Source organism: Bos taurus, chromosome 27, assembly GCF_002263795.3.
Source record: "Bos taurus isolate L1 Dominette 01449 registration number 42190680 breed Hereford chromosome 27, ARS-UCD2.0, whole genome shotgun sequence".
Taxonomy (NCBI): Eukaryota; Metazoa; Chordata; class Mammalia; order Artiodactyla; family Bovidae; genus Bos; species Bos taurus.
The window spans coordinates 1,451,216-1,477,175 of record NC_037354.1 but is presented as its reverse complement, the minus strand read 5'-3'; the positions used below and the strand labels follow the sequence as shown (position 1 = coordinate 1,477,175).

The following is a 25,960-nucleotide window of genomic DNA, read 5'->3' as shown; positions in this document are numbered from 1 at the left end:
AAGAGTCAGACACGACTGAGCAACTGAACTGAACTGATGAGAATGGATGATAAATTGCATTTCCAGTAATTTCACAGCTCCCCTTGGTCTCCCTCCCAGGATCAGAGCTCCATTCCAGGTAAAGGAACAAGAAAGTTAAAACTCCTTTCGCATCAGAGATGACCTACCATCACGTTATTACTCAAAGACAAATCCCAATATTTTGTGCATTATAACATCAATATTTTCTACTTGGAAACAAGAAGAAAATACTATTTAACCAAAAAGAAGATGGGCCTTCGGGTGTGAATGAGCTGGCATCCATGTCTACACGTACCGTGTTGGGCTCTAGCCCCAGAGGAAGAGACAGGGCTGAGCAGGGACCTCCAGCTGGACCTTCGGCGTCCCCGGCTGGACTTGAGCAGAGCCTGAGGTGGCTCCAAATGGCCTGGGGCAGGCTGGGATTAGTGTTGGTCAGGCACACGGAGCCCCTTCAGCACCCAGAGGAATCAAGGGCTCACCAGGCCCTGCCAAGGAGGCGATGCTTTCCAACCACCCAGCCAGGAGCCATAAGCAACCGCATTGTGAAGCACCTACACCCACAGAGGCCATCACACCCTTCAGATGAGAAAGATACCCGTGCCCGCTGTCCAGGAGGAGACTCGCCTCGGGCACGATCTGGCCCCGGAGGAGCAGGACACTCACCGATCGATGAAGTAGCCGATGACGGGGCTCTCCTTGGTTGCATTGGGGGGCTTCCAGGTCACGATGACGTAGTCCCGGTTCGCGTCGTGGCAATGCACGTCCATGGGTGCACCCGGGGCCCCGGTGACCAGGGGGTCAGCGTCTGCGGGGAGGGAAGAGGACAGCGGCCAATGGTCAGTGTCTGGGGGGTCAGAGGACAGTGGCCAGGGGTCAGCATCTGGGGGGAGGGGCCAGGGCCAGGGGTCAGCGTCTGGGGGGAGGGGACAGGGACCAGGGGTCAGCATCTAGGGGAGAAGGGGACAGGGACCAGGGGTCAGAGTCTGGGGGGGAGAGGACAGTGGCCAGGGATCTCGGGGGGGAGGGACAGGGGCCAGGGGGTCAGCGTCTGGTGGGGGAGGGGAGGGGACAAGGACCAGGGGTCAGCATCTGGGGGGAGGGGTCAGTGGCCAGGGGGTCAGTGTCTGGGGGTGTGACAGGGACACCAGGGGGTCAGCGTCTGGGGGGGGGGAGGGGAGAGGACAGTGGCCAGGAGTCAGCATCTGGGGGGAGGGGACAGGGACCAGGGGGTCAGCGTCTGGGGGTGGGACAGGGACCAGGGGGTCAGCATCTGGAGGGGAGAGGACAGTGGCCAGGGGTCAGCATCTGGGGGGGGAGGGGACAGGGACCAGGGTCAGCGTCTCAGAGGGAGAGGACAGGGACCAGGGATCAGCATCTGGGGGGAGGGGAGGGGACAGGGACCAGAGGGTCGGCCTCTGGGGGGAGGGGAGAGGAACGTGGCCAGGGCCTGGGGGCAGCTGAAGCTCTGACAGCCCCTCAAACCTAGAGGCCCCCCTGCTCACTCCTCTCCCCAGCTTAACCCTGAGGCCCAGATGACTCAACTGTGACCGCTGGTAACCAGAGAGGTGCCCGTATGTGTGACTTTTAAACTCAAAACGTTCTGTCCTCTATCACACATTCAGTCTGATTTTCCATAACTGACTCCAAAGTTGAAGTTCGCCTTCTCCTGATGGCCTGTTGTCACATAATGTCGGGATGTCAAAAACTGACCGATGAAATATTACTGTTATCAGGAGGCATTTTGCACACTGGAGACACAGTACCTTAACACTCGTGTGTTTCAGAGTCCTCACAAGATCTGAAGACTTATATTTTTTCCTGCGAGTTGTGACCACATTTGAGTCTGTACCCACGTGTCCCTTCCTCAGCCGTTTACGACCAGAGTGCAATTGCGTTTGTTTCCAAATGTTAATTACTGCAGCTCTGAAGGCCAACAGAGCTGTTCAGAAGTATTAATACACTGAGCATTTAATCTCCTGGTGTGGCGTGCATAGTTACTTGGGACCTGTGGCCACTGGACCTCCTATCAGTGCCAGGTGTATACAGTTTCTTGTTCTGTCCCCTCAGCACATTGAAATCTAAGGATTTCTTGACACTAAACCAAATATTCTCTCTCACATTCAAACTCCTCAGAGAGTCATCAGAACAGTTAAGCCCCCAGCCCTGCCCCCACCGCACGCGCGTCGTTTTCTTTCTGCTGGCAGTGCTGCATAAGCTAGAAATTGCAGCTCCAGTGTATGTATCTCACATTGATGAGGTGAAACATCTTGCTGGAAGGTCTGCCCAGAGAGTGCAAAGGACATTTTAATGGCATCCTCATAAACATGGCAAAACTCTGTGGAAGTGTCTGAAACCCCAGCCTCATTGTCTTGAGGGGAAGGTGGGTGTCTGTACTTGTTTTGCATTTTTTTTTTAAGCTAAAATATTCGCTGATGGTACAGCCCTTCCTTCATGCATGGATCTAACTGATCTGGTTTGGAAACATAATGTAAGGAGAAGGTCACTCCAGGACCCCAGAACCTGGAGCCCGAGTGGGCATAAAGGCGCAGCAGGAGACAGGAGCACAGGATGGGGGGGTGGGGGCTGAGCGCCCAGGGCCATGGCGGGAGGGGAGCCCGAGTGGGCATAAAGGTGCAGGAGACAGGAGCACAGGATGGGGGGTGGGGGCTCAGCGTCCAGGGCCACAGCGGGAGGGGAGCCCGAGTGGGCATAAAGGTGCAGGAGACAGGAGCACAGGATGGGGGGTGGGGGCTCAGCGTCCAGGGCCACGGGGAGTGGGGGACCGGGTTAGGACAGTGGCCACCGGCCACCCAGAATAGACCATGCTGGTGTCCTGGGTGAGGGTGGTCAGTTGTGCCTTGGCCAGGTGGGGCTCTGTGCCTGAGGTCCCTGTGCGCCCAGAGGCCATGCAGGGTGAGGGCTCAGCGGGGGGAGCAAGGCCCCCATCACAGCCCAGGGGACCCTCCCCAGCTTAGACACCCAGGGCCCCCTCCCTGGAGAAGGGCCCAGGCCTCTGCCTGCCACACAAAACGGAAGAACATTCCTTACAAAACTGTTACTAAGTTTAGATTACATATGGTATATGAATATATGTGTGTATATATATATTAATACATATATATGTATGTATACATATATGTGTACATTATATATACAATTTTATCCATTTTGTATATCCCTTTATCCATTTTACATGTAAATGTATATAAAATATGTATATATGACCTGTACTTCATGCATACATGAATGTATACCTATAAGCCTATAAGGATAGGCATGTGTATATGATATATAAATGCATATGTTACACTTGTGTCTAAAGGTAAATGCTCTTATACACAGCCTCGCCCACTGTGCCTGCGGTGTCCTGAGCTCTGTCCCGCCTTCCACACCTGGGTGGGTGAGGCCGTCCCGCGAGCTGAAAGGAGAGGATGAAACGAGACAACACAAGTGTGTCCTGTGTGAACACTCCAGGATGCGGCTGCCCTGTGCTGAGGCTGGTTCTTCCTGCGACCATCCTCAGCTGTCACAAACCTCAAGGGTGGCAGAGGGGAAGGAGGGAGGTGCCTGGAACCAGCCTCCCCCCAAGACCCCGGCCGGGCGTGGCCCCTGAACCGCAGGTGCTCGCCCCAGGACTTATCCCCTGGATTCCAGTGGCTTGTCGGCACCCAGGCAGCGAGCCCTGCCTCCGCCCCAGCGCCACTCACACCGAGTATCACGCTGGTCCCCACCCCCGGGAGCCCACGCACCTCGGACAAACAGGAAGGCGCTGTGGTCGGTGATCCCCCCTCTGGACACGATCCTCAGGGTGTAGAGCCCCTCGTCATCCTTGTTGAGGTGGCTGAAGGACAGCGAGGCCTGGCCTTCTCCGAAGAACATCTTGGTCCACTTGGACTCCTTCAGCAGCACGTCTGCAAGACGGGCAAGGAGACGGGCCTCAGGGACACGCAGGGCCCAGGTGCATCCAGAGGACAGTGTGCATACCAGGACGTGTGGAGGACAGCGCGCACGGCAGGGCGAGGGGAGGACAGCGCGCACTGCAGGGCGAGCGGAAGACAGCGCGCACGGCAGGACGAGCGGTGCGCGGGGCCCCGCCCAGGGCGGAGTAGAGGGCGGTTCGCAGCGTGTGGAAGGCGGGACGGTCCCACACGGCCCTCCTGAGCCTTGGAAACGTACCACGAGGCCCTCATAGTGTTCCTTAGACAGTAATAATAACGTGCCAACAAACCACAGCCTAAAGGGTACAGAACTAAAAAGGTGAATTTCAGGAGAAGAAATATAAATGATAAAAAAAAAATCGACACTGGGCATCAAGGAGACACAGGATAAAATAATGAGAAATTAGCTATTATTTTTCATCCACTGACTCCGTAACGTCCACAACCAGAAAGTGCAGAGCGGGCCTGCCTGCTCCGCCCTAATCAGCCAAGACTGTGACACCACGTGGTCTGGGGATCCCGGAACTTAAGACCTAGGCACGGGAACACCTTCTAGCATCCAGGCCAACATCCTCTGGAAATATCAGGAGACCCCTCCTCACGTCCCTGTCACTTCTCTCCAGAAAGGGTAAATTAGAACCTTAGGATTTACATGAGACCTTAAATCCTAACTCAGAACTACAAAGCATAATCTCCTCTGCCACCACAAAGCATGTCTCTCCCCACCCCTTGCCCTCCTGGGCAGTGAAGATAAGACACACTGTCCTTTTCGAACCAAGATCACCACTGTCAACGCCCTCAAACCTAAAGCACCCTCGCAGTGGCCACAAGGTCAGCGGCAGCTCCTCTGCGCCCCACCCCCCCAGGGCTGCATTGTCTGTCAGCAGCTTTTTTCCATCAAGCTCTCCGTCATCACCGCGAGCCTGGTTTCCTGGCTACATTTGACAGCACCAGGGGCCAGTACCAGGCATCTGGCAAGTTGTCACAGGCTCTTCTGGGGTACTCCTTATATTTCACAGATACCTCGATTTACCATCTTGTGTATTTCCCCAGGGTTATAAACTACCTTACAGACAGGAATGGCATAGGATCCTTTGTGGTATTTCCCATTGCGTTAGGTCCTGGACAGATAAAAGCAGGAGGCTCTGTGACCGAATCCGTAGGAAACAAGCAGCCGCCAGAGGTGAAGAAGGTTCCTCCTGCAGTCTGCTCATACACACACATGCACACAAGAGCTCTCACATAGTCACACACTCTGCTAACACACACGCATGCACACAGGAGCTCTCTCACACACAGACATACACGGGAGCTCACTCACACACATGAGTTCACACCTAGTCACACACTCTGCTCATACACACACACACACACACACATACACACATGGGAGCTCACACACGCACATAAGAGCTCACATATAGTCACACACATACACACACATGTGTGAGCTTGCACATACACACATACACAGGAGCTCAAACACAGTCACACACATACACACACACACGAGTTTGCACATACATATATGCAAACTCACATACACACACACACTCACACACAGCTGCACAGGGCAGCCCGTGCTGGCGGCAGCATGGGGCAGGGCCCTGGGGCCGTGGAGACTTGGGCCAGGCTTCCTGGGTCCCACTCCCTATCCTGCTGGCTCCCAGAGGCAGGGAGGGGAGGTCAGTGGTTCCTTGCCTCAGCTATCCACCCATAAGGGGCTGAGCACAGTCACTCCAAAATTCCTGATGAAATGAACTGGGCCATCAACCTCAGAAGAGTCGGACACACAGTCAGCTCTGGTGACTGTTCACAACTGTTGTAGCCGAGGAAAAACATACGGAAACAGACGCCTCGCTCTCTCCCCCTAATCACACCAGACCCTCTCTGTGGACCGAGAACAGCTCTGATGTCTCATCTCTTCCAGGCCCATGAACCGCATTCCAGGGAAGGTCAAGGTCACGGCAGGCCCAGGCTCCGCCCAGGCTCGCCCGCTCTGCCCCCTACAGCTGTCATGGAGGCGGAGACAGCACCACGTCAGCGGCAGGTTCGGAGCTCACGTCCACCCGAGAGGCCCAGGAAGAGCCCACGGCCACTCACCGTCTCGGTACCACTCGGCTCTGGGCTGCACGCGCTTCAGGTCCGGCGTCACCAGCAGTGTGCACTTGAGAGTCAGGGTCTCGCCCTCCCGCCGGAAGGTGACTCCGAATTTCTCAATGAACTGGACGTCAAAGTGCGTGTACGGGATCACGGACGACAGGGGCACTGCACAGAGCAGCGGGCACAGTCATGGCCAGGCCAGCAGGTAGAGCGGGTCCCCCCCCACCCCTGTGCCCTCTGCCTCTAACAGACAGCCGTGGACGGAACGTCTGTGTCCCCCAGGTCTCATGTGGGGGAGCTCCTGTGTGACGATATTGGGGGTCTGTGGGTGATCAGGTCATGAGGGTGGGGCCTGGGACAGGATCCATGCCCTCATAAGAAGAGGACAAGACCAGAGCCCTCTCTCCTCTCAGAGAGGATGCAGCATCCCTCACCCACTCGGTGGTGGGCACCTCGACCTGGGACCTCCAGCCCTCAAGCACCGGGGGAAGGAAGAGTCTGATGTTCAAGCCCATGTGTGATGTTCATTACAATGCCTGCGTGGACTCAGCCACCTCTGAAGAACCAGAAAACCAGCGTGGAGTCACATCTGGACTCTGGAGAATCAGAGTGTGCAGGGTGTGTGTGCTCTGAGCACCGTGTAAGAATAAGGGGACTAAACCCTGCACCAGCCCCAAGACGTGCGGCTCCCATCAAGTCGTAGCACCCTGAGCCCCGAGTCCCTGCAGCAACCGTCAGCACACGGACACCAGCCGGGAGAAAGGGCCTTTTGGAACATGGTTTTAGAAAACATCTGATGCTTAGAAAATATTTGGACACATTTTTCTGCACAAACAGGAAAATAATCAACTTACATCCAATCGGGAGCCCCACCGAATGGAACGGCTCCTCGTCACCCCGGAACCCTGCAAGACAGCCGGGCGGTCACGGCGGGTGGAGAAAGGGGAGAGAAGGCGGGAGCAGCCCCCACCCACCCCGAGGGCACACTCACTTCTCACCACCACTGCCGCATTGGTGGACACCTGCCCATGCACGTTTGTGGCCACCGCCGAGTAGGTTGCGGTGTCGTCAAAGTCGGCCCTGGGGGAAAAGCCAGACGCAGTCCTGATGGTGCCCTGGGACTGCCCTGCTCGGCCCCGGATGCAAGAACAGCCTTCCTCGAAAGCGGCTCGGGTGACCTGGATCCCTCGTCCTTGAGCAATTTGTTTAAGAACAATGCCAGCTTGTCCTCGGAATGAGGTATTAATTACACACACTATGCCTTGGCTTTGCAGGGAAAAATATGTACTGGCCCTTCCTAAAACCCCGAGTTTCACCCTCGAGGAGGAGCCTGTGTTCCCTCTGGTTCTGTTTTCCTACCTGCTGCGTCCGTGGTTTTGTCTTGTCATGGGGCAGCTCCAATGGCCTCAGCCTCTGGGAGAATCACCCCTACTCCCTCCCCACCAGGGGGCCCCTGTGCAGACCCCAAGCACCCACTGGCGGGTGTAACCAGGGTGCCTGAACTGGACCTGCCCGAGGCCTTGGGGTCCGAAGAATCACGGGAACATGTGCTCAGCCCCAGGAAGGACAGTGACCCGGGCACCACAGACCCCAGTTTATCGGGGAGGGGCTCCTCACCCCACGTCTATCTCACACAAGTTGAAGCTTGTTTTCTGGATCTGCACTGTCTTCCCACCAGCTTCCCCCAGAAACGTCAGAGTTGAGAGGAGGGGAGGACTTAAACTAAATGCAGACTCTCTGCTGGTTGGGATTCCCAGGTGGCGCCAGTGGTAAAGAACCCACCTGCCAATGCAGGAGACACCAGAGACACAGGTTCAACCTCTGGGTCGGGAAGATCCCCTAGAGGAAGGCATGGCAACCCAGTCCAGTATTCTTGCCTAAAGAATCCCATGGACAGAGGAACCTGGTGGCTACAGTCCATGGGGTCACAAAGAGTTGGACACGACTGAAGCAACTTAGCATATACACACTCTGCTGGTCATTTTTCATCAGCTATTTTGTATACAAGTCTTAAGTGCCAGGCAAGAGAGTCCTGTTACCCTATTAATACAAAGAGAAAGCAGAGTCTCTAAGAAGCTGGGTAAACACACACAAAATCCTGAAATCCGCAGCTTTCTGCCTTCTGCCGCCTCTCCAAGCGTGCGCATCACACGCACAGTGACAAAAACACGGAGAACATTTACTCAAATGTCACATTTAGATGCTTCAAGCATCCAGTGACCCAGAGACGAACCGGTTCTTCAGAAGTCCTTTAATTTTATTGCATGTTCTATTCCACCTGGGGCTGAAAATAGTTTCTTTGACCAAAAAATACACAGTGTCTCCAACAGTAAATAAGTGTTAGTCGCCCAGTCGTGCCTGACTCTTTGCGACCCCCGTGGACTGCAGCCCACCAGGCTCCTCTGTCCATGAGATTTACCAAGCAAGGATACTGGAGTGGGTTGCCATTTCCTTTTCCAGGGGATCTTCCCAACCCAGCGATTGAACCTGGGTCTCCTGCACTGCAGGTAGATTCTTTACCGACAAAAGGAGAGCATATTTCAGAACATTCGGAGGAACCCTGGCCCACCCCTTCGAGGTTCCAGTCCGGCCCCAGATGCCAAGCCCACCTGGACAACAGCGTCTCCTGCTGGAGTCTGAGCTCTTCCTCGGTTGATTCACAGAATTAGGACCCGGGGCAGAGCTCCCTAACGCATTAGCGCAAACGCAGGTCAAGTAACCCGCCAGCACTTGCCGCTTAGCAGGAGGGACCGGGCCAGGGAAAGGGCACCTGGGACCCAGGGTCCTGGTGCGCAGAAGGCCTGTGCACCCACTCACACGCACCTATCCAGTACAGAGGCTCCACGGACCGTGTGATGTGGACAGAAGCCCACGGCCCCTACAAGTGCCCAGACCTGCTGACTCCATGCAGAGGACCCCGGGCAGGCACGCCCCCTAAGGGAGCACACAGCGCAGGGCGGAACTCGGGTTACTCTCATCTATTTCTTCTTGGACACGTCTCTGTAAACGCTTCGCCTCCTATGAGACACAGTGGAACGTATACAGATGATAAATAAGCACACGGGTGTGCGGGGCTGCCCATGTGTATTGGTTGGCTCTGGTGCAGGGGTGGGCCGCAGGAAGCCTCGTACACGGCGGCACCGCACGAAAGGGCAGACAGCAGGGCCAGGGCATGCACGACAGAGTGTTCAGAGGGGACCACGCCCCACGTGAAATTTCGTTCACAGGTCACCTGGAGACCCGCATGCCTGACCACAGCTAGGGGCCTCCAGTCTCTCTCTCCCTCCCAAGGCCGCACCAGGGGAAGCCCAGAGTCTTAATTCGAGACTGTCAGAAGCCACACACAAGTGATGAGGGGCAGAGAAGCTTCCTTTCTATCTGGACGACATCCCAGGGCACACAGAGGGGCATTCCTTCTGTCTCAGTTGTTTCAAACGTCGTGGGGCACTTTTGCTTCCCAAAGCCTCGATCTGAAGTGTTCCCAAAGCCACCCCAGGCGAGAAACCTTATCTATTTTTTTTTGAGGGGGGTCACTCCAAGTGGCATGTGGAACTTCCGCAGTCAGAGACCAAAGCCGTGCCCCCTGCGGTGGAAGCACAAAGTCTTAATCACTGGATCACCAGGAAGTCCAACGTGGTCCATTTTGTTTTACTTGAATATTTACTTATTCACTTGGCTGTGCCAGGTCTCAGCTGCGGCATGTGGGATCTTTGGTTGTGGCATTCGAACTCCTAGTTGCGGCACCTGGGATCTATTTTCCTGACCAGGGATGGAACCCAGGCTCGCAGCATTCGGAGCATGGGGTCTCAGCCACTGGACGACCAGGGAAGTCCCTTGTCTATTTTAAAAAAGGGACAGATGAACATTTAAGCAGGACATGAATTTCTTCTGGGTCATCGGGGCCCATGTCCTCAAACTCTAAGCGGTGTTGACACGGGATTTAAATTTTCACTCAAAGTAGAATTTGAATATCAAAGTCTAAAAATAAAGCGCGAGAAGAGGCCAGCCCTGGAGTCACCCTACAAGGAGTGGGGCGCGTTGGGGTCAGACTGAAACACAATACGTGATGTTCTGAGCGCCTTTACCAAAACGGCAGCAGCATAAAAATTCTTTGAAGAAACAGAACTCACCCTGTGAGTCCCAAGAGAAAGTCTTATGAGCATGTAAAACCGTGTCAATTACAGCTTCAATTCGAACAGTACCGAAGGGGACGAAGCTTCTTTTCGGCACTTCAAGAATCTGGCAGCAGCAGCCAAAAAATATTCATAGGAGCAAATGTCACTGGGTAAGAGAAGGTGGGGCTGGCTCCCGGCGGGGCGGCAAGGAGCAGGCACATTCTCCCACACCTACAGGGCACGGATCAGATGATGGCAGCTCAGCAGTTTGGAATGAACAGCTGAACGCAGCTGTCGTGTGTGGGACCTCCCGGCACTTCTTCTGGAGAATATGCTCATTTCAGCTGCTAAGAATGTCCCCACACGAGTAAGAATACTGAGAAAAACGTTAGTCTTGGGAATGTCCTTGTCCCCAGTTCCTTGGCTACTTGCAAGCTGACGCCAACACCAAGTCTATCTGAGGATCCCTGGGTATACTGGGGCCTCACTGATTTAGCTCCCCTGGTTCAAAGCTTCTCTTATTCTCAATACACCATGAAAAGTTGCCGCGTGAGGGTGAGTAGGATCTTTCCATACTTAAGAAGAGCTTCCCCAGGGACTCAGATGATAAAGAATCCGCCTGCAATGCAGGAGACCCAGGTGTCATCCCTGGGTCGGGAAGATCCTCTGGAGGAGGGAAAGGCCACCCACTCCAGTATTCTTGCTGGAGAATCCCATGGACAGAGGAACCTGGTGGGCTACAGTCGCACAGAGTCGGACACAACTGATTAACTAACACACACATACTTGAGAAAGGGAATTTGTTTCTCTTTTCAAAATAATGATTAAAATATAGCTTTAAAATGAAGCAATTGCTCCCTCAAGCTCACCCCGAGCACTCCCAGGGCACCCCAGGTGAGAAAGCCACCTCAAATTAAAGCACTCTCCTAAACAGCAGCTGGCCCCTCTCCCTGTTCATAAACTGCATGGCTCACTGCCTGTGGACACTTCCGGAAACTCTAGGACTCGAAGGAGCATGGATGCCCGGCCCCCACCGTCCCCCAGCCACCCACACCCCAGCGGACACGGGACTGCCTGGCCACTCCATCACAAACCCTCGTGCTCCACTCTCGAAACCTGTCCTCACCCCGTCCACCCGCCCACACGCCGCCACCTTGCCTACATTCCGGCCAAACTGCCCACCTGCCCTCCTGCCACTCGCAGTGGTGACTCTTGGGGACCTGTCAGACCTGCCCTCCACCCTGTACCTGACAACAGCCATGGTCCCAGCGGATGGCTTCAGGGTAGGGGGGGTCGTCTCTGCTCTCCTGCTCTGAGATGCCTGCCGATCGTTGCAGCCCCGGGGCAGTGCCCCTCCTGGGAGGCCCCGTCCCTCTGCCGTCACCTGCAGGCCTCGCCCTTAGCTTCTCCCCAAAGACGTGCCCCTTCAGCTTACACCCGCCCCATGGCCGGGCTGCGTGTCTGGATCTGGGTGCCCAGCACCATCACCCTGGCCTGATTCTCCATTCCTGACGTGCACAGCTCACCTCCGTGTGCTAGACCTCCAAGTCAGGAAGCCAGCTTCTGGCTGCTTTATCCCAAGCTCCCGGACAGTGTGGGGCACACAGTAGGTTCTTAGCCAACAGTGCCAGTGGGGCCTCCAGCTGTTCTAAGCAGCCTCAGCTTTACTTTAGAGAAACAAAGTCATGACTCAACACAGACTTTAATCTTAACTGTAGCCTGTTAGCCTCTGTCCTCATTAACCTGCATAATGTTATGATCTTTTTGTAAAAAATGAAAGCTATGTATTCAGAAAAGCAGAAAGAAAATGAACAGCAGAATTTCACTTTTTGTTAAAAAAATTGAAGTATGCATAGAGGGTGAATGTTGTTTAAGAGAAACAGCAGTGCTGTAAGTGCGCCAGAATACTGACCCCAGTCGCTGGAAACAGGGGTGAACGTCATTATCTTTTACTTATCTGTATTTACTGCACATGTGTGCATGCTTAGTCGCTTCAGTCGTGTCTGACTTTGCGACCCCAGGGACTGTAGCCTGCCGGGCTCCTCTGCCCACGGATTCTCCAGCAAGAGCACCAGGGCGGGCCGCCGTGTGCTCCTCCAGCGGATCTTCCCAACCCAGGGATCGAACCTGAGTCTGTTAGGTCTCCTGCATTGACAGGTGGATTCTTCACCACCAGCACCGCCTGGGAAGCTCACCTGTATTTATCACATGTTTCCAATTTGTTGTGAGGAAAAAAAAAAAAAAAGACACGTTTCCTTGAAGAGTGGAACTTAGGGATTGTGGCACAAACCTGGGAGAAGATTCAGCCCGGCTGGTGGGCGGGCATGAGGGTGTCTCAGCTTTCCCTGTGGCCTCATACCTGGACTGACCGCCGTTGTCCTTCGATAAACTGTCTAAACCACCTACTCCCTTTGTGTCCAAAGCAGAAGCCTGGGCAGAGCTCGGGTCCACACCCCTCAGATGCCACCAGGGAGACGGAGGGACACTTGTGTCTCCTGCCAAGAGTTAACTCAGAAGCTCCAGGACCGCTGTGCGGAATGTGGAGTGAGCTGCCCTGTGCTCCTGTGTTTGGGGCCTGGCCACCTGGGCAGGCATCTGGGTGCTTACCTGTTGATCTCCAGCGTGTGCACACCATACTTGCTGTCGATTCTGTACTTGCCCGGCTCCCCGGCCTGGCAGATCAAGCTGCCGTCCTTATACCTGAACAAGGAAAGCACCTGAGTGTGAAGGCAGGTGGAAGTCTGGTGCGTGTCCCGACCTTGCTCGTTTTCCATCCCTGCCTCCGCCTGGCCCCACACTCACACACACATGCGCACGCACACATGCGTGCACACACACACACACACGTGCACACACGCATGCACACACACACGCATCATCGCCCTGCTTCTGCCTGAGTCACTGCTCACATCTCAGGTGGATGAACAAGGGGAGCAGCTTCAGGAAGGGTCCAGAACCCCCCTCAACTGTTTAAGAGGGGTCAGCTCTCACTAGACTCTGACGACCTGGGCAACCCTCAACCTGCAACAGAGCATGGGCCAAGGTCCCCTGGAACTTGCTAGAAATTCAGGATACGTCATTCCAAGAAAAAAATGTAGCCAAGGTTGGTCAGGCCCTGGTATAGCCTCTGGAAGCTACAGGGTCACCAGGACTCACATGGAGAGACCCAGCTACTCTGGTCTCACCGGGAGGAGGCTGGACCAGTGGTCCCCCAGGACAGCAGAACCACGGCTCCCCAAGACCAAGGGCAGGCAGCTCCCAGTCTCCCTGCCTATCAAGCAGCCAGAGGAGCCAGGTAGACACTTGTCTCCTCTGCTGCCAAGAGACCCAACCTGGGACACGAGCAAAATGTCTTCTGTGGCCAGACAGACCCCAGGGACCCGGCATGAGCAAGTAGGAAGGAAATGGACAGATATGTCAGCTTAGCAATGCACATCAAAACCAAGTGTCGATGGGCTTAGAGACTTCATCTGTCAGTATCTAAAGGCTCCAGAAACCCTGCCCTGTGGTTCCAAAGCCTTGGAGTTTAGTGTCTCCACTCACACGAGTGAAAGCAGAACCGTGGGTGTCAACGCTGGTCATTTCAGGGAACCTGGTTCTATTTTACTTTATTGTGTTTCCCAGCTGCATTGTGCTGCTTGCAGGACCTTAGTTCCTCGACTCGGACTGGAACCCCAGGCCACCGCAGCGAGAGCTCAGAGTCCTGACCAGGGGCCTCCAGGGAATTCCTGGGTTTTACATAACAGTCCTCTGGACAATCAGTTGGCTCAATTGCAGTGAAATGAAACCGCCTGCCCAGGACCCCGGGCGCGTTTACCGCTGCCTTTCTTGTGTGTGTTGTTCCCTGGAGTGGGTGCCAGGCTCCCTGCACACGGACCTTCTCCATCCACCCAGGTAAGCAGAAGGCCGCAGAGCCTTCAGAGGGGAGCAGCCGGGCCACCCGAAGGGCGCCCACTCACCACTGCACCACGGGGGTGGGGAACCCCTGCACCGTGAAGCACAGCTTGACTGACATCCGCTCCCAGACGGTGTGCGAGCGCAGCCGCACCAGGATCTCGGGCGCCCGGCTTATTCGCTCCTCAAACGAGTGCCGCTCCCAGGCCAGCCTGTCGTCCACCTGTCCAGGGCCCGGCACGGTCAGGGCGCTGGGGGGCGCCCCGGGCCCCGGAGCACCCCACCGCCCCCGGACGCCCCCAGTGCGCACGCCTACCGCATGGTGCAGGCCGTGTCTGCCCGCGTGCTGCAGGGCCAGCCTGTCCAGCTGGTCCCGAGCGTGGGTGCGGGCCACGTGCACATCCTCCTCCAGCTGGGCCAGCTCGCTCAGGTAGCGCTCCCGCTTGGCCTCCCCGTAGGCAGCCACCATCGACTGGTACCTGCATGAGCCGCGGAGAAGGGGCCGCGCTTACCATGGGCGGGGCCAGACCCCGCCTCCCCAGGATCTCCTGGGGAGGAGAGCTTGTTCCCCTCTGCTCGCTTGTTCCGCAAGCCCTGCGTCACACAAAACCCACTCGTCTCCACCTGAGGCTGCCATGTCTGAGTGAATTAAAGACCCAGGTAAAGCCTTCTGAACTAGCAAATTCAGAGTGAAATAGTCTGTATTCCAGAGCACACAGTCGGCAGCTTCTCGGTCTATAGGGGCGGAGAAGTGAGGGGCCCACTCCTTCTGCCGAGGGCTGCCTCCGTGGGCCCACAGATGACCCCCGACACCCCTGCCCAGCAGGCATCCAGGCTCCAGGCCAGCTCCAGACACCCTGATCCTGGCTGCCGGGCTCCCATTCACTCCAGGAGACTCGCCCACGCAAGTGGCTCTGCGGGTCTGTGCTGGAGACAGCGGGGGCCTGCTAAGCGGGCTCCCAGAAATGGAGCCTTCTTGTCTGCAGGGATCCCACGAAGTGACAGACACAGCAGTGATGGATCTCTGCACGTGCCGCAGACTGTCCTAGCAAGACTGAAGGATCAGAAGTCCCACCTTGACCTGTGTACAAACTACGAGCATGGGGCTTGTTGATGGCACCACCAGCCCCTAGTGATTTATAATCGAACTGGAATTGCCCCTCGCCCCAAACACCCTCACTCAGGACACTGACAAAGTGTCCCTGCTGGTACCTGTCCAGGAGGCCAGGACCCCATCCTCCTGTGCCGAGTAATGTCAGTGTCCGAGCTTCTGCCCTAACGACACAACCCTTGGACAGCTGCGTGAGACTGGGGGGCCCACTTTGCCCAGGACAGACAGACAGGCATCAAAGGGACACTGCTAATCGGCTGTATCTTTCGGGAGGACACACCCAGACCCTTCAGAGCACACTGGTGCCGCCTTGGCTTTTATCTCACATGAAGAGCTCACAGCTTAACTCACACTGATCGAGCCACAATTTTGTCTTTCACCAAAGACACATTTGTCCTGTAGATTAAACTCCTATCTGCCACAGGACGTAAGGAATAAATATGTGCTTTCAGAAACGCTTTTGGCCAGCAAGAGTAGTAAATCATCACCAGGACTGGAATTCATCTAACTCCTCAAATCCCCCTACACCCGCTCCCCTCTGTGGCCAGGACAGAGCGGGAATTGCTACAAAATCTCCACCAATTCTGGCTCAGCTCACCAAAACCTCCAGCTGTACTCAGGCTCACTCTGAAGGGAGGAAGGACCTTGTAGGATCTTTTGCACGGGAGATGTGCACACGGGGTGTGAGAGTAAAACCCTGTGAGGGTCCTAAAAGCAGCGCCCAAAGCCTGGGTGCTGGGCTCCGTGGAGGGCGGGCACAGCCGAGCCCTGTCCACGCTGCACCTGCTCAGACGGACTGACTTTCACCCTGAGCTCCAGGGACACAGTAAGATTATAACCAGTCACCGAGAATCAAAATACATTCTTGAGTCAGATTTGCTACTGCAAGAGAGCAGCTTCAAAGGTTTTAGGCAAACTTCCAACAGCCAGAACTGTCACAAAAGTCATTTTTTGCTGAAACCACACGAGTCACAGTAATGACTCCCTAACTGTTCAAATCAACACAAGTTTACTTTCCTCATCCACTTCACCTCAGGAAACTGAGGAATGGGAACTTATGGGACAAGATCACGCCAAGTTATTAGTAAAACTGATGGTTCAAATAAAGATAAAGTGATAAGGCTCGGGTCTTGTCATTTGCTGTGCCACAACTTAAGTAGAGTAGAACTCTTTCTGCTATAATCCAACACATAAAAACCCAATTTCTTAATGTACACATTTTGAATTGATTCTTTGGCAAAATAAGTCTTCACTTGACAATAAAATTAATTTACAGGACAACATTCCCATAAGGCATTTAAAGATAATTCAAATTTTCAAAAATAAAGGCTAATCTTTTCAGCTATACAATATTTTCATTAAACAGATTCCTTAGTCATAGTGCAACTTTCAGACTAAAACATGTTGACCTAAATCCCTTTTTTCCTCTTGAATTTTGAGTGTTTTAGAGATATAGAGAGAAATTTCTAGAAATAAGTAGAAGGTGAGGAGGAAAAATAGAGCAGATACAAAGCATTCTCAAGATGCGTAAGCACTCTGTTCTTAGAAGATTCAAGTAAGCTGACCACCAGCTTCTTGTGATCTGGGTTAATTTTAAGCCCGGCATTCTCAGTCACCCGCCCCATTCCGGCAGCTTCTCCCCATGAGCTGAGCCAGTAGAAATGTGAAGCACGAGGGTCCACAGACCACTCCCTGCAGCTCCATGTCCACAAGGACAGACGGCTGGCACCCTGGCCCCTCTCTGGAAGGTCCCCTGCTTGAGCACAGGCCTCACAGCTGGCCATTGGTAGCCCAAGAGGTTGTTGATGGAAATTTGAAAACTCCAATTCACACCTTTAGGTCTCGATGTTTCCAAGTATGGCAGTCATGTTCCCTGGGTGGGGAAGTGCATTTAGCGGGGAGGGGACAGAGGCCTGAGGCCAGCCCAACTCTGTCGTGGGGAAGTAGACGTGGGTCCCCTGGACCACGGCGCTCCTCTCTGCCCGAGGGTGCAGAAAAGCCACCCCGCTTGCTTCCTTGCAGGGACCAGTGGAGACGACGGGGGTGCAGAGCAAGACGGGCCGAAAGCAGCCGCTCGTGGCTTTTGCTGCAGCAGGAGCGCCCCCGCGTCTCCCAGGCCCCTCCAGCTCCGCCCCCGCTCTGTGGCCACACAGCCCCCAGTCCTGGGCGGGGGCGCCGAGTGTGGCGGTGGCGGGGGTCCCAGGCCCCTCCAGCTCTGCCCCCGCTCTCTGGCCACACAGCCCCCGGTCCCGGGCTGGGGCGCCGAGTGTGGCGGGGGTTGGGAGTTACCTGCGCTTCCTCTCCTGCGCCTCCTCTTCCAGCGCACTGCTCATCCTCTTGGCGCACAGCCGGCAGGTGGTCCTCCCCAAGGTGGTGTCCCCCAGGCTGGTCTCCCCCAGGGTGGTCTCCCCCAGGGTGGACTCTCCCAACGCCGCCCGGCTGGACTCCCTCTGCGAGGACGACTTCCGAGTGACCGATCTCTGCAAAGACGACTGGGCGGAAGCGCGCCTTGGTGCAGGGGAGAAGCGCAAACGTGTAGTTACAAACAGCATCACTCTTTCCATCCCCCCAGCCTCTCCTCGGAATGTACGGGCACCCACGCCTGTGGGCGCGCCTGTGTGTACACACCTACCTGCTCGCGCGTGCACACACTCAACCCCGTGTGTGACCTCCTCCCCATCTGCCCGTGTCCACCCCCAGGGGCGCCCCCTCTCCCCAGACTCAGCTCCCTGCCACCCCCGCCCGCCCTCTGGGGCCAGCAGGTGCCCACCAGGCCCTTCTGGCCTGAGGCCGCAGTGATGTCTATCTTAAGAGATTTGAAGCTCCCCAAGGCTGTGGGGAGGGGCGGCGAATGTTTGGCTCTGTTTGTTCCTGGGATGGCAGCCGACCACAAGGGCCACGGGCAGCTCTAAATATAGAGGCCGCGGAGCTGAGGCCAGAGCCAGTGCCAGTGTCCGTCTCCTAAATTATCGCCGCAGGAGCTCACTGATGAAGCTGCAGCTTGACACCAGCCCATCAGACAGAGAGCAATCTACCTTCTGCTACCTTTGTCATTAACGTAGCAGTATTCTGAGATCAGCTTCCATCCAGTCATCACTTTGCCCCTACACCCCTCAGTCCCACCAGCATTCCCTTCCATGGAGTTCCTTCTCATGGTCCTTGCTTCTGGGTGAGCTTTTAAATTCTAGTTCTGAAGGCATGTGAAGGAAGATCCCTGCCTCATGAGCTAAACCCGGGGCTCAGAGCTGATCTAAGAGGACCTGCTGGGACCTGCCAGGATGTCATGCAGTAGCCCCAAAGCTTTCTGTGCAGCTGGGGCTCCCAGCTCCCTCTCTGCTCTGGACACAAGCATCGGGGATCACAGCCCTCCCTGAACCCCCAAACCAGTTCATCTCTGGGCTTTAGGAAGCCTCCAAGGTCAGACACAGCTCATACTCGAGATCAGCCGCCTCATCAGTGACTTTTGACTTACTTCTTTTTCGCTGAGTATTCATCCAGAAGGTACCTTGTCTGGATATTGCGGTATGACTGGTCAAAGTGCTTGTGTCTCTTTTGGTAGAAGGGCACAGCAACGAGCGACATCTTGGCAACTCCTGCAGGAAAGAGCAACAGGCAGAGCTGAGGCCCTGCATTTCCACTGACCAGGCTGCTGCAATTCCTACACGAGAATCAACTCCAGCTAACTAAACCCTTCCTAAAAGAAAAGAAGGGGACAAAAGGAAGACTCTCTAAGAGGAAATAGTGTTGGACACCTATTAGGTCCCTCGGCACCTGACTGCCTTTCTTGTTTGAGTCCATAAAAAATTAGAAGACTGAGCTACACTTTCCACTTAATTAATAAACTCACCCAGTGTCTACAGACGACCTAGTCTGTTCAGGCAATGTGGAAAGCAATGTGAGTGATAAGGATAAAAATAACTGAAGCACAGGTCAAAGAAGTACACAAACACTTAGAACCCAAGCGAGGAGGAGACAAAGCAGAGAGAGGCATGAAACCCTCTGGGAAATGGAGTGGTTGCGGGAGGGGGGCACATGGCCCTGGAGTGCGGCAGCCAGCAGCCCCGAAGAAGGCGCCGTTTGAGAGGAGCCTCTCTGGGTGGGGAGGTGACGGCGGCCGCAGCGGGGGTGAGGGCATCCCTGGAGCAAGGCGAGGCAGGACACAGGGTCGCAGGGTCCCAACAGGAGAGCTTTCACTCTGCAAAGACCACAGCCACATGTGGAGCATTCAGCATCTGTGCAGAGGCTGAAGCCACTCCTGATTGAAGGGGCTTTGAGGAAGGATAGTGTCTCCAGGACACACCCAGGCCCACCCGTCTAACAGCCTGGCCCACTCACGGGCGACCTGTCAGCTTACTTCATTGGGGGAGCAGACCTGGGGACGGAGCCCAGCTCAAAGCCTGCGGGGTGCAGGAAAGTGAGTGTGTTTTGGCTAAATTCTCCCCAAGCTTCTCTCTGCTAGAACAGTGGTCCCAACCTTTTTGACACCAGGGACCAGTTTTGAAGAGGACAGTTTTCCCACAGACTGGAGGGGGCAGGGTTGGAATGATTCAAGTGCATTAGATTTATCATGCACTTTATACCTATGATCAGCTCTTCAGATTACCAAGCATTAGATCCCAGAGACAGGGGGCCCCCTGTGGCGGGAATGTGGGGGTCTGAGGCAGGGTGTGTTAGCAGCATGTGCTGCACATGCCCGCCAAGCCAGTAGCCCGCCAGCTTCCCAGCTGCCTGCCTCTCTGAGGGGAGCAGACAGCGTCCCCCAGGCCCTGTGGCTGCTGACCTCCAGACAGAGGGGCTCAAGGACCCCCCAAACCCCAGTCCATTCTCATCTTCTGTGTTCAAACTGGAGTGATCTGGCCCAGAGCACAGCCCACAGGACAGGGTGAAAGCTGAGGGGCAAGCATAGGGTCCTGCCTGCGGCGAGCCCCTCACTCCGCACCGCTACCCACACTCCTGAGTGGAGGCTAGGAAGCCTTCCAAACACAGGGTTTGTTCCTCGTCTGTGACTCACAATCAGGTCCCTTTAGTCTGTGATCTCCCAGAATCGCAGAACTGCAGAGCTTGGCAAGGTCCTTGGGGGTTAGCCAAGCTCCTGCCCTTGGGGGAGGATGGGCAGGTGCCCCCGTGGCCAGAGAGGGGAGTGATTTCCCAAAAGCAAACAGAAATGCCCTGTGTGCACACAGAAGCACACAGAAGACCAGGTCCAGACACCACCAGACTGCTCTTCCTGGGCCTTTTATACTTTTCTGCACTAACTCATCTCCAAATTTCCTCCTAAAAGCCAGCTAGTCAACCAACCACCACGGATCCCTGGGGTCCAGCGTGTGGCACATGGTGTACGTCTGACTGTAAACACACAACAGAAACTTCCGCCTAAGGGAGCCGATGCAGACGCAGCCCCTCCATCCCACCCAGCTCTGAAAGAGGTGCTGTGACCCTGAGGTCAAGTGCGCAGGTTCGGACACCTGCAGCCCTGGGAGGGACTCGACCCTCCAGCGCTCTGCGTGGCTTTGGTGCTCTTGTTCTGTCTCTAACCCGGACCTCCGGCTGAACGTGCACGCTCCGCAGGGAGGAACGCACACCTACACCAGTGGCCGTCTGTGCCTGGCACACTAGTGTCTGTTGTTATCGAGCTTAATTGTGTAGGCAGGACGGGGCATCTGAAAGCACACGCTTATCATTTTAATATCTGCAGTCCCTCAACTTCATCCCTGGGATTTTCCAGGGAGTGACTCAGAGCGAATCTTCAAGGAAAGTTTCCCCTCTAAGAAGGCACACATTCCATCTCTGGAAACGGGTCGCTGAGTCCATGTGTTGGGGGCCAGGGGTCATCACTCGGAGCCAGTTTCATCTCCGAGACGCCTTCTCCCACCGGCCGTGAGCTCGTGGGGAGGAGTCCTACGGCAAAGAAGCCCAGGACGCCTTGCAGCTGCGGCTGCACCGGTGTCCTGGCCAATCATGATATGTACATGTCTCTGCTGAGCCACCCGTCAAATCTGTCGCCTTTCTTGGCAGAGGGAAGAGTCCAATAATGGCCAAGGTGACAGGGGAGAATAAGCTGTCAGGATGTGTTCAGAGTGTAGCAGCTAGCACCCCAAAGAGGCAGCCGCCCCTTGGCAGGACCCCGGTCCTGTTCAGAGCCAGCGCCCAGCAGGCTCTACGTGCAGTAGGCGCCCAGCTTGTGCTGGGCTGATGGGTGGCTGGCGAACCCACCCTCTCCTGCTGCGGGCGAGCCCTCTGTGGTGATGGGGACGCAGGGCTGGAGTCGAGTGCTTGCCCTTCCCCTGCTTTGACTGTGGACTTGCCGGAGATGCGTCCCCCAGGACATCAGGGGCCCGGTGGTACCTAGCCCCCAGCCCACACGCTTCTCCACTCACTGAGTAGACATCCTGCCCAGAGATCCAGGAGGCTCCCCCACATCCACCCCGCCCACAACGGGCGCACCTGTTCGTGCCAGCCAAGCATGGACCCCGGCTGGTTGCGTCTCGAGGATGGAGAGGCCTTGGGGGTGCCTGCTCCAGGCTGACAGCAAACTCCTACCTTTGTGCATGAGACCCATGCCAGCAGGACTGCCACACAGCCAGAGCCCACGCCAGGCCCCGTGCAGGCGCTGCTCGGTGGACCTCGGGTTCTAGAACCTGCCCAGCTGTGCCCGTCCCTGCCTGCCCGGGGCCTGTAGATGTGGGGAGGATGCCCGTGGAAACGAGCCCTGCAGGCCCAGCCCCTGCTCCAGAGTTGTAGCTCCTGAGTCTCAGGGGACCATGGGGACACAGCCAGCTGCCCTCTGGGGATCCTCCAAGAGGAAGGGGTGACAGCCTGTTTGCACAGACCTCCCTCCGCTTTCTCCTCTTTAGGAAAACAATCCCCTCACTGACCCCTCAGCTGCCCCCAGCACAGCCTAAGGGAGTGAGTCCCAGGGGAGGAGGCACTGGGGCCAGAGCCCAGCTCTAACCCCACCGCCCACCCGGGTCAGCGTCTTTCACGGAGAACAGAGGGGCTGGGGGAGGGGGCAGGGCACACCGGGCACACTGGTGGCCAGGCTCTGTGACCTCCAGAGACAACACCCCACTCTGACCACTGACCGTCCTCCATACAGAAGGCACACAGTCAACCAGTCAACCGTGGTCAAAGCACACGGGGTTCGCTGTTTACAACTGTGAGTGAATTTACACAACTCAAGCTGCGTGGTCTCCTTCTGTCCCGGTTTGAGTCTCGACCTTTCCTGCGAGGAAGCCGCCTCAGGTGATGAAAATAAGCCGCCTGCTCCCGGGCTCCCGGCAGCAGAGCTGAGCGTCCGTCTGACCCGGAGCCGCTGCTCTCCACCCACGGGTGCTCCTGACACGTTTGGGGATCTTGAGCCCGAAATGAAACACGAGCTGGACGTGCCTCCGTGGCAGGCTCCGCCCTGGTCCCGTCCCGTGAGGATGGACCGGAGTCATCACCCATGTCCCCAGAAGGACTTTAATCCGTGGAAACATGTCCATTTACTTCCATGCAGTAAAAGAAAGTGTGGTTTGTGCAGCTAAAGCGCTCAGAGTCCACGAGCACAACAGGTGAGAGCGCCTCCAGAGAACAGAGCACACAGCCGCCCCCACCCCGTGGAGCCCGCCCCCACCCCTCAGCCCATGGAGCCGGCCCGCCCCACCCCCCACCCCAAGGAGCCACCTCCCCCACCCCGTGGAGCCCGCCCCCACCCCTCAGCCCAAGGAGCCGCCCCGCCCCCACCCGTGGAGCAGGCCCCCACCCCTCAGCCCATGGAGCCGGCCCGCCCCACCCCCCACCCCAAGGAGCCACCTCCCCCACCCCGTGGAGCCGGCCCCCACCCCTCACCCCAAGGAGCCGCCCCGCCCCCACCCCGTGGAGCCGGCCCCCACCCCCCACCCCAAGGAGCCGGCCCCCATCCCGGTTCCCAACACAGACTGCTTTCCCTGAGGCTTTCCAAGCTACTCAGCCCAGAAGTCAGTGTAACAACAGAGCACAGAGTAGCCCTTCAAATCCTCACCCCCTGACGCGGCCTGACGCCTAATGTCTGGTAGCCAGTTTTTCAAGTGTTCCCCAAATAGCCTCTGAGCCCCGGGACTGAATGTCTTAGCAGTTCCCTCCTTGCTGCTGCAGTCCCTGGGAGCTGGTCCACACCGCCCGGGCGCTTAAGCAGGATCAAATTAGACAGAGAAACAGGATAAGGCGCTGCTTCCTGGACAGGAGCACTGCCCTCTCCAGCAGCCCAGCGGCCTGCCGCAGTTTTCACAAATGGAGAGAACTAGCAACAAAGGAGATTATCCGGAGATTTCACCCCACAAACTTTACCCACTGGTTTCCTTGTCTCCATAAGAACACGTGGGCCAAGTTCCCTAGTTCAGCGTGAGCCTCACACAGATGCCCTACACGTACGGCCCAGCCTTACTCTAGGACAGAACTCTAAATCAGCTTTGCCCCGAGTGCTCTTGGAAGCCTGTGTTACTGCTGTATTCATCAGGGCAGGACCTTAGATCAGGAGGTGGGGAGAGATCAGCATTTCTGGGTTTCTTTGGTGGCACCGTGTGGCATGGAGGATCCTCCCCGGCCAGGACCAGGGCTCGAGCCTGTGTCCTCCCATGGGATTCCAACCGCTGAGCCCCCACCTTCCTGCCTCGCTGCTCCCCCCGCACCCTGGACCTCCCGGGTGTAGGCTTCCAACCCCACTGCCGTCCTCTGGGGCAGTGTTTCAAAAGCATGACCAGCACTCTGGCTCTCTCAGGGGAACCGAGGGGGAATTGTGCAGGCTCATAACGCACGGAAGAGCTGGGGGAGCAGCCTGCTGCTGTGACGGGAGCTCTTGGAAACAGTGACGAGAAGCACGGAGCTGTCCCCTCCCTGAGACGCTGCAGTCCGGATCAGAGTGCAATGGCCCTGGGTTCTCTTTTTCTCTTAAGAAAATATCCAGCTTTATTTCACACCACTTCAAACCTGCCCTCTCTTGCCAGAGGCTCTCATTTCTGAGGCTCCAGAAAATTGCAGACATCCATCAACCGACTGGGGAACCTGGAGATGCTGCAAAATCCAGGCTAAGGTGCGAGGGCTGGAACGGGCTCAGAAGTGCCCAACAGCACAGAAAGTTTCAAATCCTGGCACAGAAACTCAAAGTTTGACTCCAACTCTTGGCTGACGTTTGTCTGCGACGAGTGGACTGCTCTGGTTCACGTTTCTTCCCCCGACACCCACTGGGAGTTTGAATGCGGTCAGCTCCTACCCACGCCTCAGTCCTCCCTGCCCAGCCTCCCACGAGCAAAGGAGAGAAGAGGAGACTCACCGCAGGAGGGGCTGGCCAAGGGGAGAGGGTTCACAGGGCCGCAGGATCTGCTGGGGCAGCTAAGCACGGCTGCCTCCCGAGGCCCGGCCGCGGTCCATTTATGGCCGAGGAGATGCTATTTATAGAGCCCGGGACGCCTGGCCCCATGGGGCTACCTGTGCCCTAAATCATTAGCCTGATCTCAGGAGGGAAAAAGTCCAATTCAAGTTGGAAAAATGGAAACGCTAAGAGCATCCGCCCACACTCAACAGGTGTACCTTTCACACCCAGGAAACCGAGGCAACTGACCCAGAAAAGGAGCATGGGCCCGACCCCCTACCCGCCCGTCCTCCCTCCCTCCCCCACAGCTTCCCTCTGCACAGGGGTCCACAGACCTATTTCCAGCACTTCTGAGCTAAAGTCTCCCTGGTTCATGAGCAGACACCCCGAGACAGCTCTCTCGTGGAGAGTGGACTGCAGCAAACACTGAACCGTTTGGGCTCCAAACCCCGAGAAGGCTCTGAGCCGTGGGTGCAGGGAGGTGGCCTTGGTGGAGACAGGGGAGGTTCTGGCTGGGTTTTTATTTCAGAGACGACTCCAGCTGGGGGTTTCACCCCAGGTTTCATCCTGGGGTTAATTTACCCAGAACTTCCACCTAAAAGAAGACCCATGCCTAGTCGGCAAGTTACGTCTTATTTATAGTTATTACCACAGGCGTGCGTGGCATCTCATCCGCCCAGATGACTGCAGGGTGCCCGTCGTTTCTTGCGGCCCAAGTCCAAATATAAATAACACACGACTGGCACGATCGAGCCCCGGCTGCCACCTGGCGCCTGGCGCCGAGAGGAGGGGCAGTGGGGGACCCCCGTCTCCGAGGCCCCACCCAGCCGCAGCACCAGCCCCCAGGCTGCTGGGCCAGGGGGGCCATGTCCCCATCTGTTGAGTGGTAAGGATTTCTCAAAGTTATAACACAGGGCCAACACTGATGCTCAGTTCAGAGAAAGCTGTTTGAATGCTTGAGAAAAGTAACATAATATTCTAAGGGTTTTTGTTAATTTCCGCATATTCTGTCTCAGAAAGCAGCAAAAGAAATGTTTCAACACAGTTTAGAGAACAGGTGTCCAGCTGGCCAGACGTTGGTGACTGTCTTACGTTGCAGAGGACGAAGGCCCACTGAAAGGAAGCTCCAGGCTTTGGCGAGAGCAGGAGGCCCAGGGCCGGGCGCAGTGGCACCGGGCACGCGTGTTAGCCTTCACCTCTGCAGAGGGTCCCCACCAGCAGATGCTGCCAGCAGGGGCCCTGGAGAGCCGGCCCCAAGCCCAGAACCCAACTCTTCCCCCAGGCGGGTCACCCCTCTCCTGCTGAAGGCTTCGCTTCTCACTGAAGAATGTGATCCTGACATTCTTACCGCAGCTCACCAGAGCTGACCCCTGCTGGGCCCGTCCTGAGCCTGGAGACTGGGTGCATGCCCTGCAGATGCCACCTGACAGGCTGCACGATGGGGGACAGG

The 25,960-nt window shown here is 56.3% G+C and overlaps 1 protein-coding gene across 1 annotated transcript in view; it reads right to left on the bottom strand.

The window, feature by feature from the left end:
- MYOM2 (myomesin 2) overlaps positions 1 to 24,546 on the bottom strand; it is a 63,954-nt gene extending 39,408 nt beyond the window's left edge. Inside the window, exons 1-11 of the mRNA NM_001038140.2 lie at positions 24,472 to 24,546; positions 18,655 to 18,775; positions 17,472 to 17,690; positions 14,388 to 14,550; positions 14,137 to 14,294; positions 12,785 to 12,877; positions 7,054 to 7,142; positions 6,917 to 6,967; positions 6,063 to 6,227; positions 3,771 to 3,932; positions 685 to 826 (exon numbers count right to left, since the gene is read on the bottom strand). Coding sequence (NP_001033229.2) covers positions 685 to 826; positions 3,771 to 3,932; positions 6,063 to 6,227; positions 6,917 to 6,967; positions 7,054 to 7,142; positions 12,785 to 12,877; positions 14,137 to 14,294; positions 14,388 to 14,550; positions 17,472 to 17,690; positions 18,655 to 18,764 — 1,352 coding nt within the window. The 5' untranslated portion in view covers positions 18,765 to 18,775; positions 24,472 to 24,546. The remainder of the gene's footprint in view (positions 1 to 684; positions 827 to 3,770; positions 3,933 to 6,062; positions 6,228 to 6,916; positions 6,968 to 7,053; positions 7,143 to 12,784; positions 12,878 to 14,136; positions 14,295 to 14,387; positions 14,551 to 17,471; positions 17,691 to 18,654; positions 18,776 to 24,471) is intronic.
- Between the last annotated feature and the right edge of the window lie 1,414 nt (positions 24,547 to 25,960).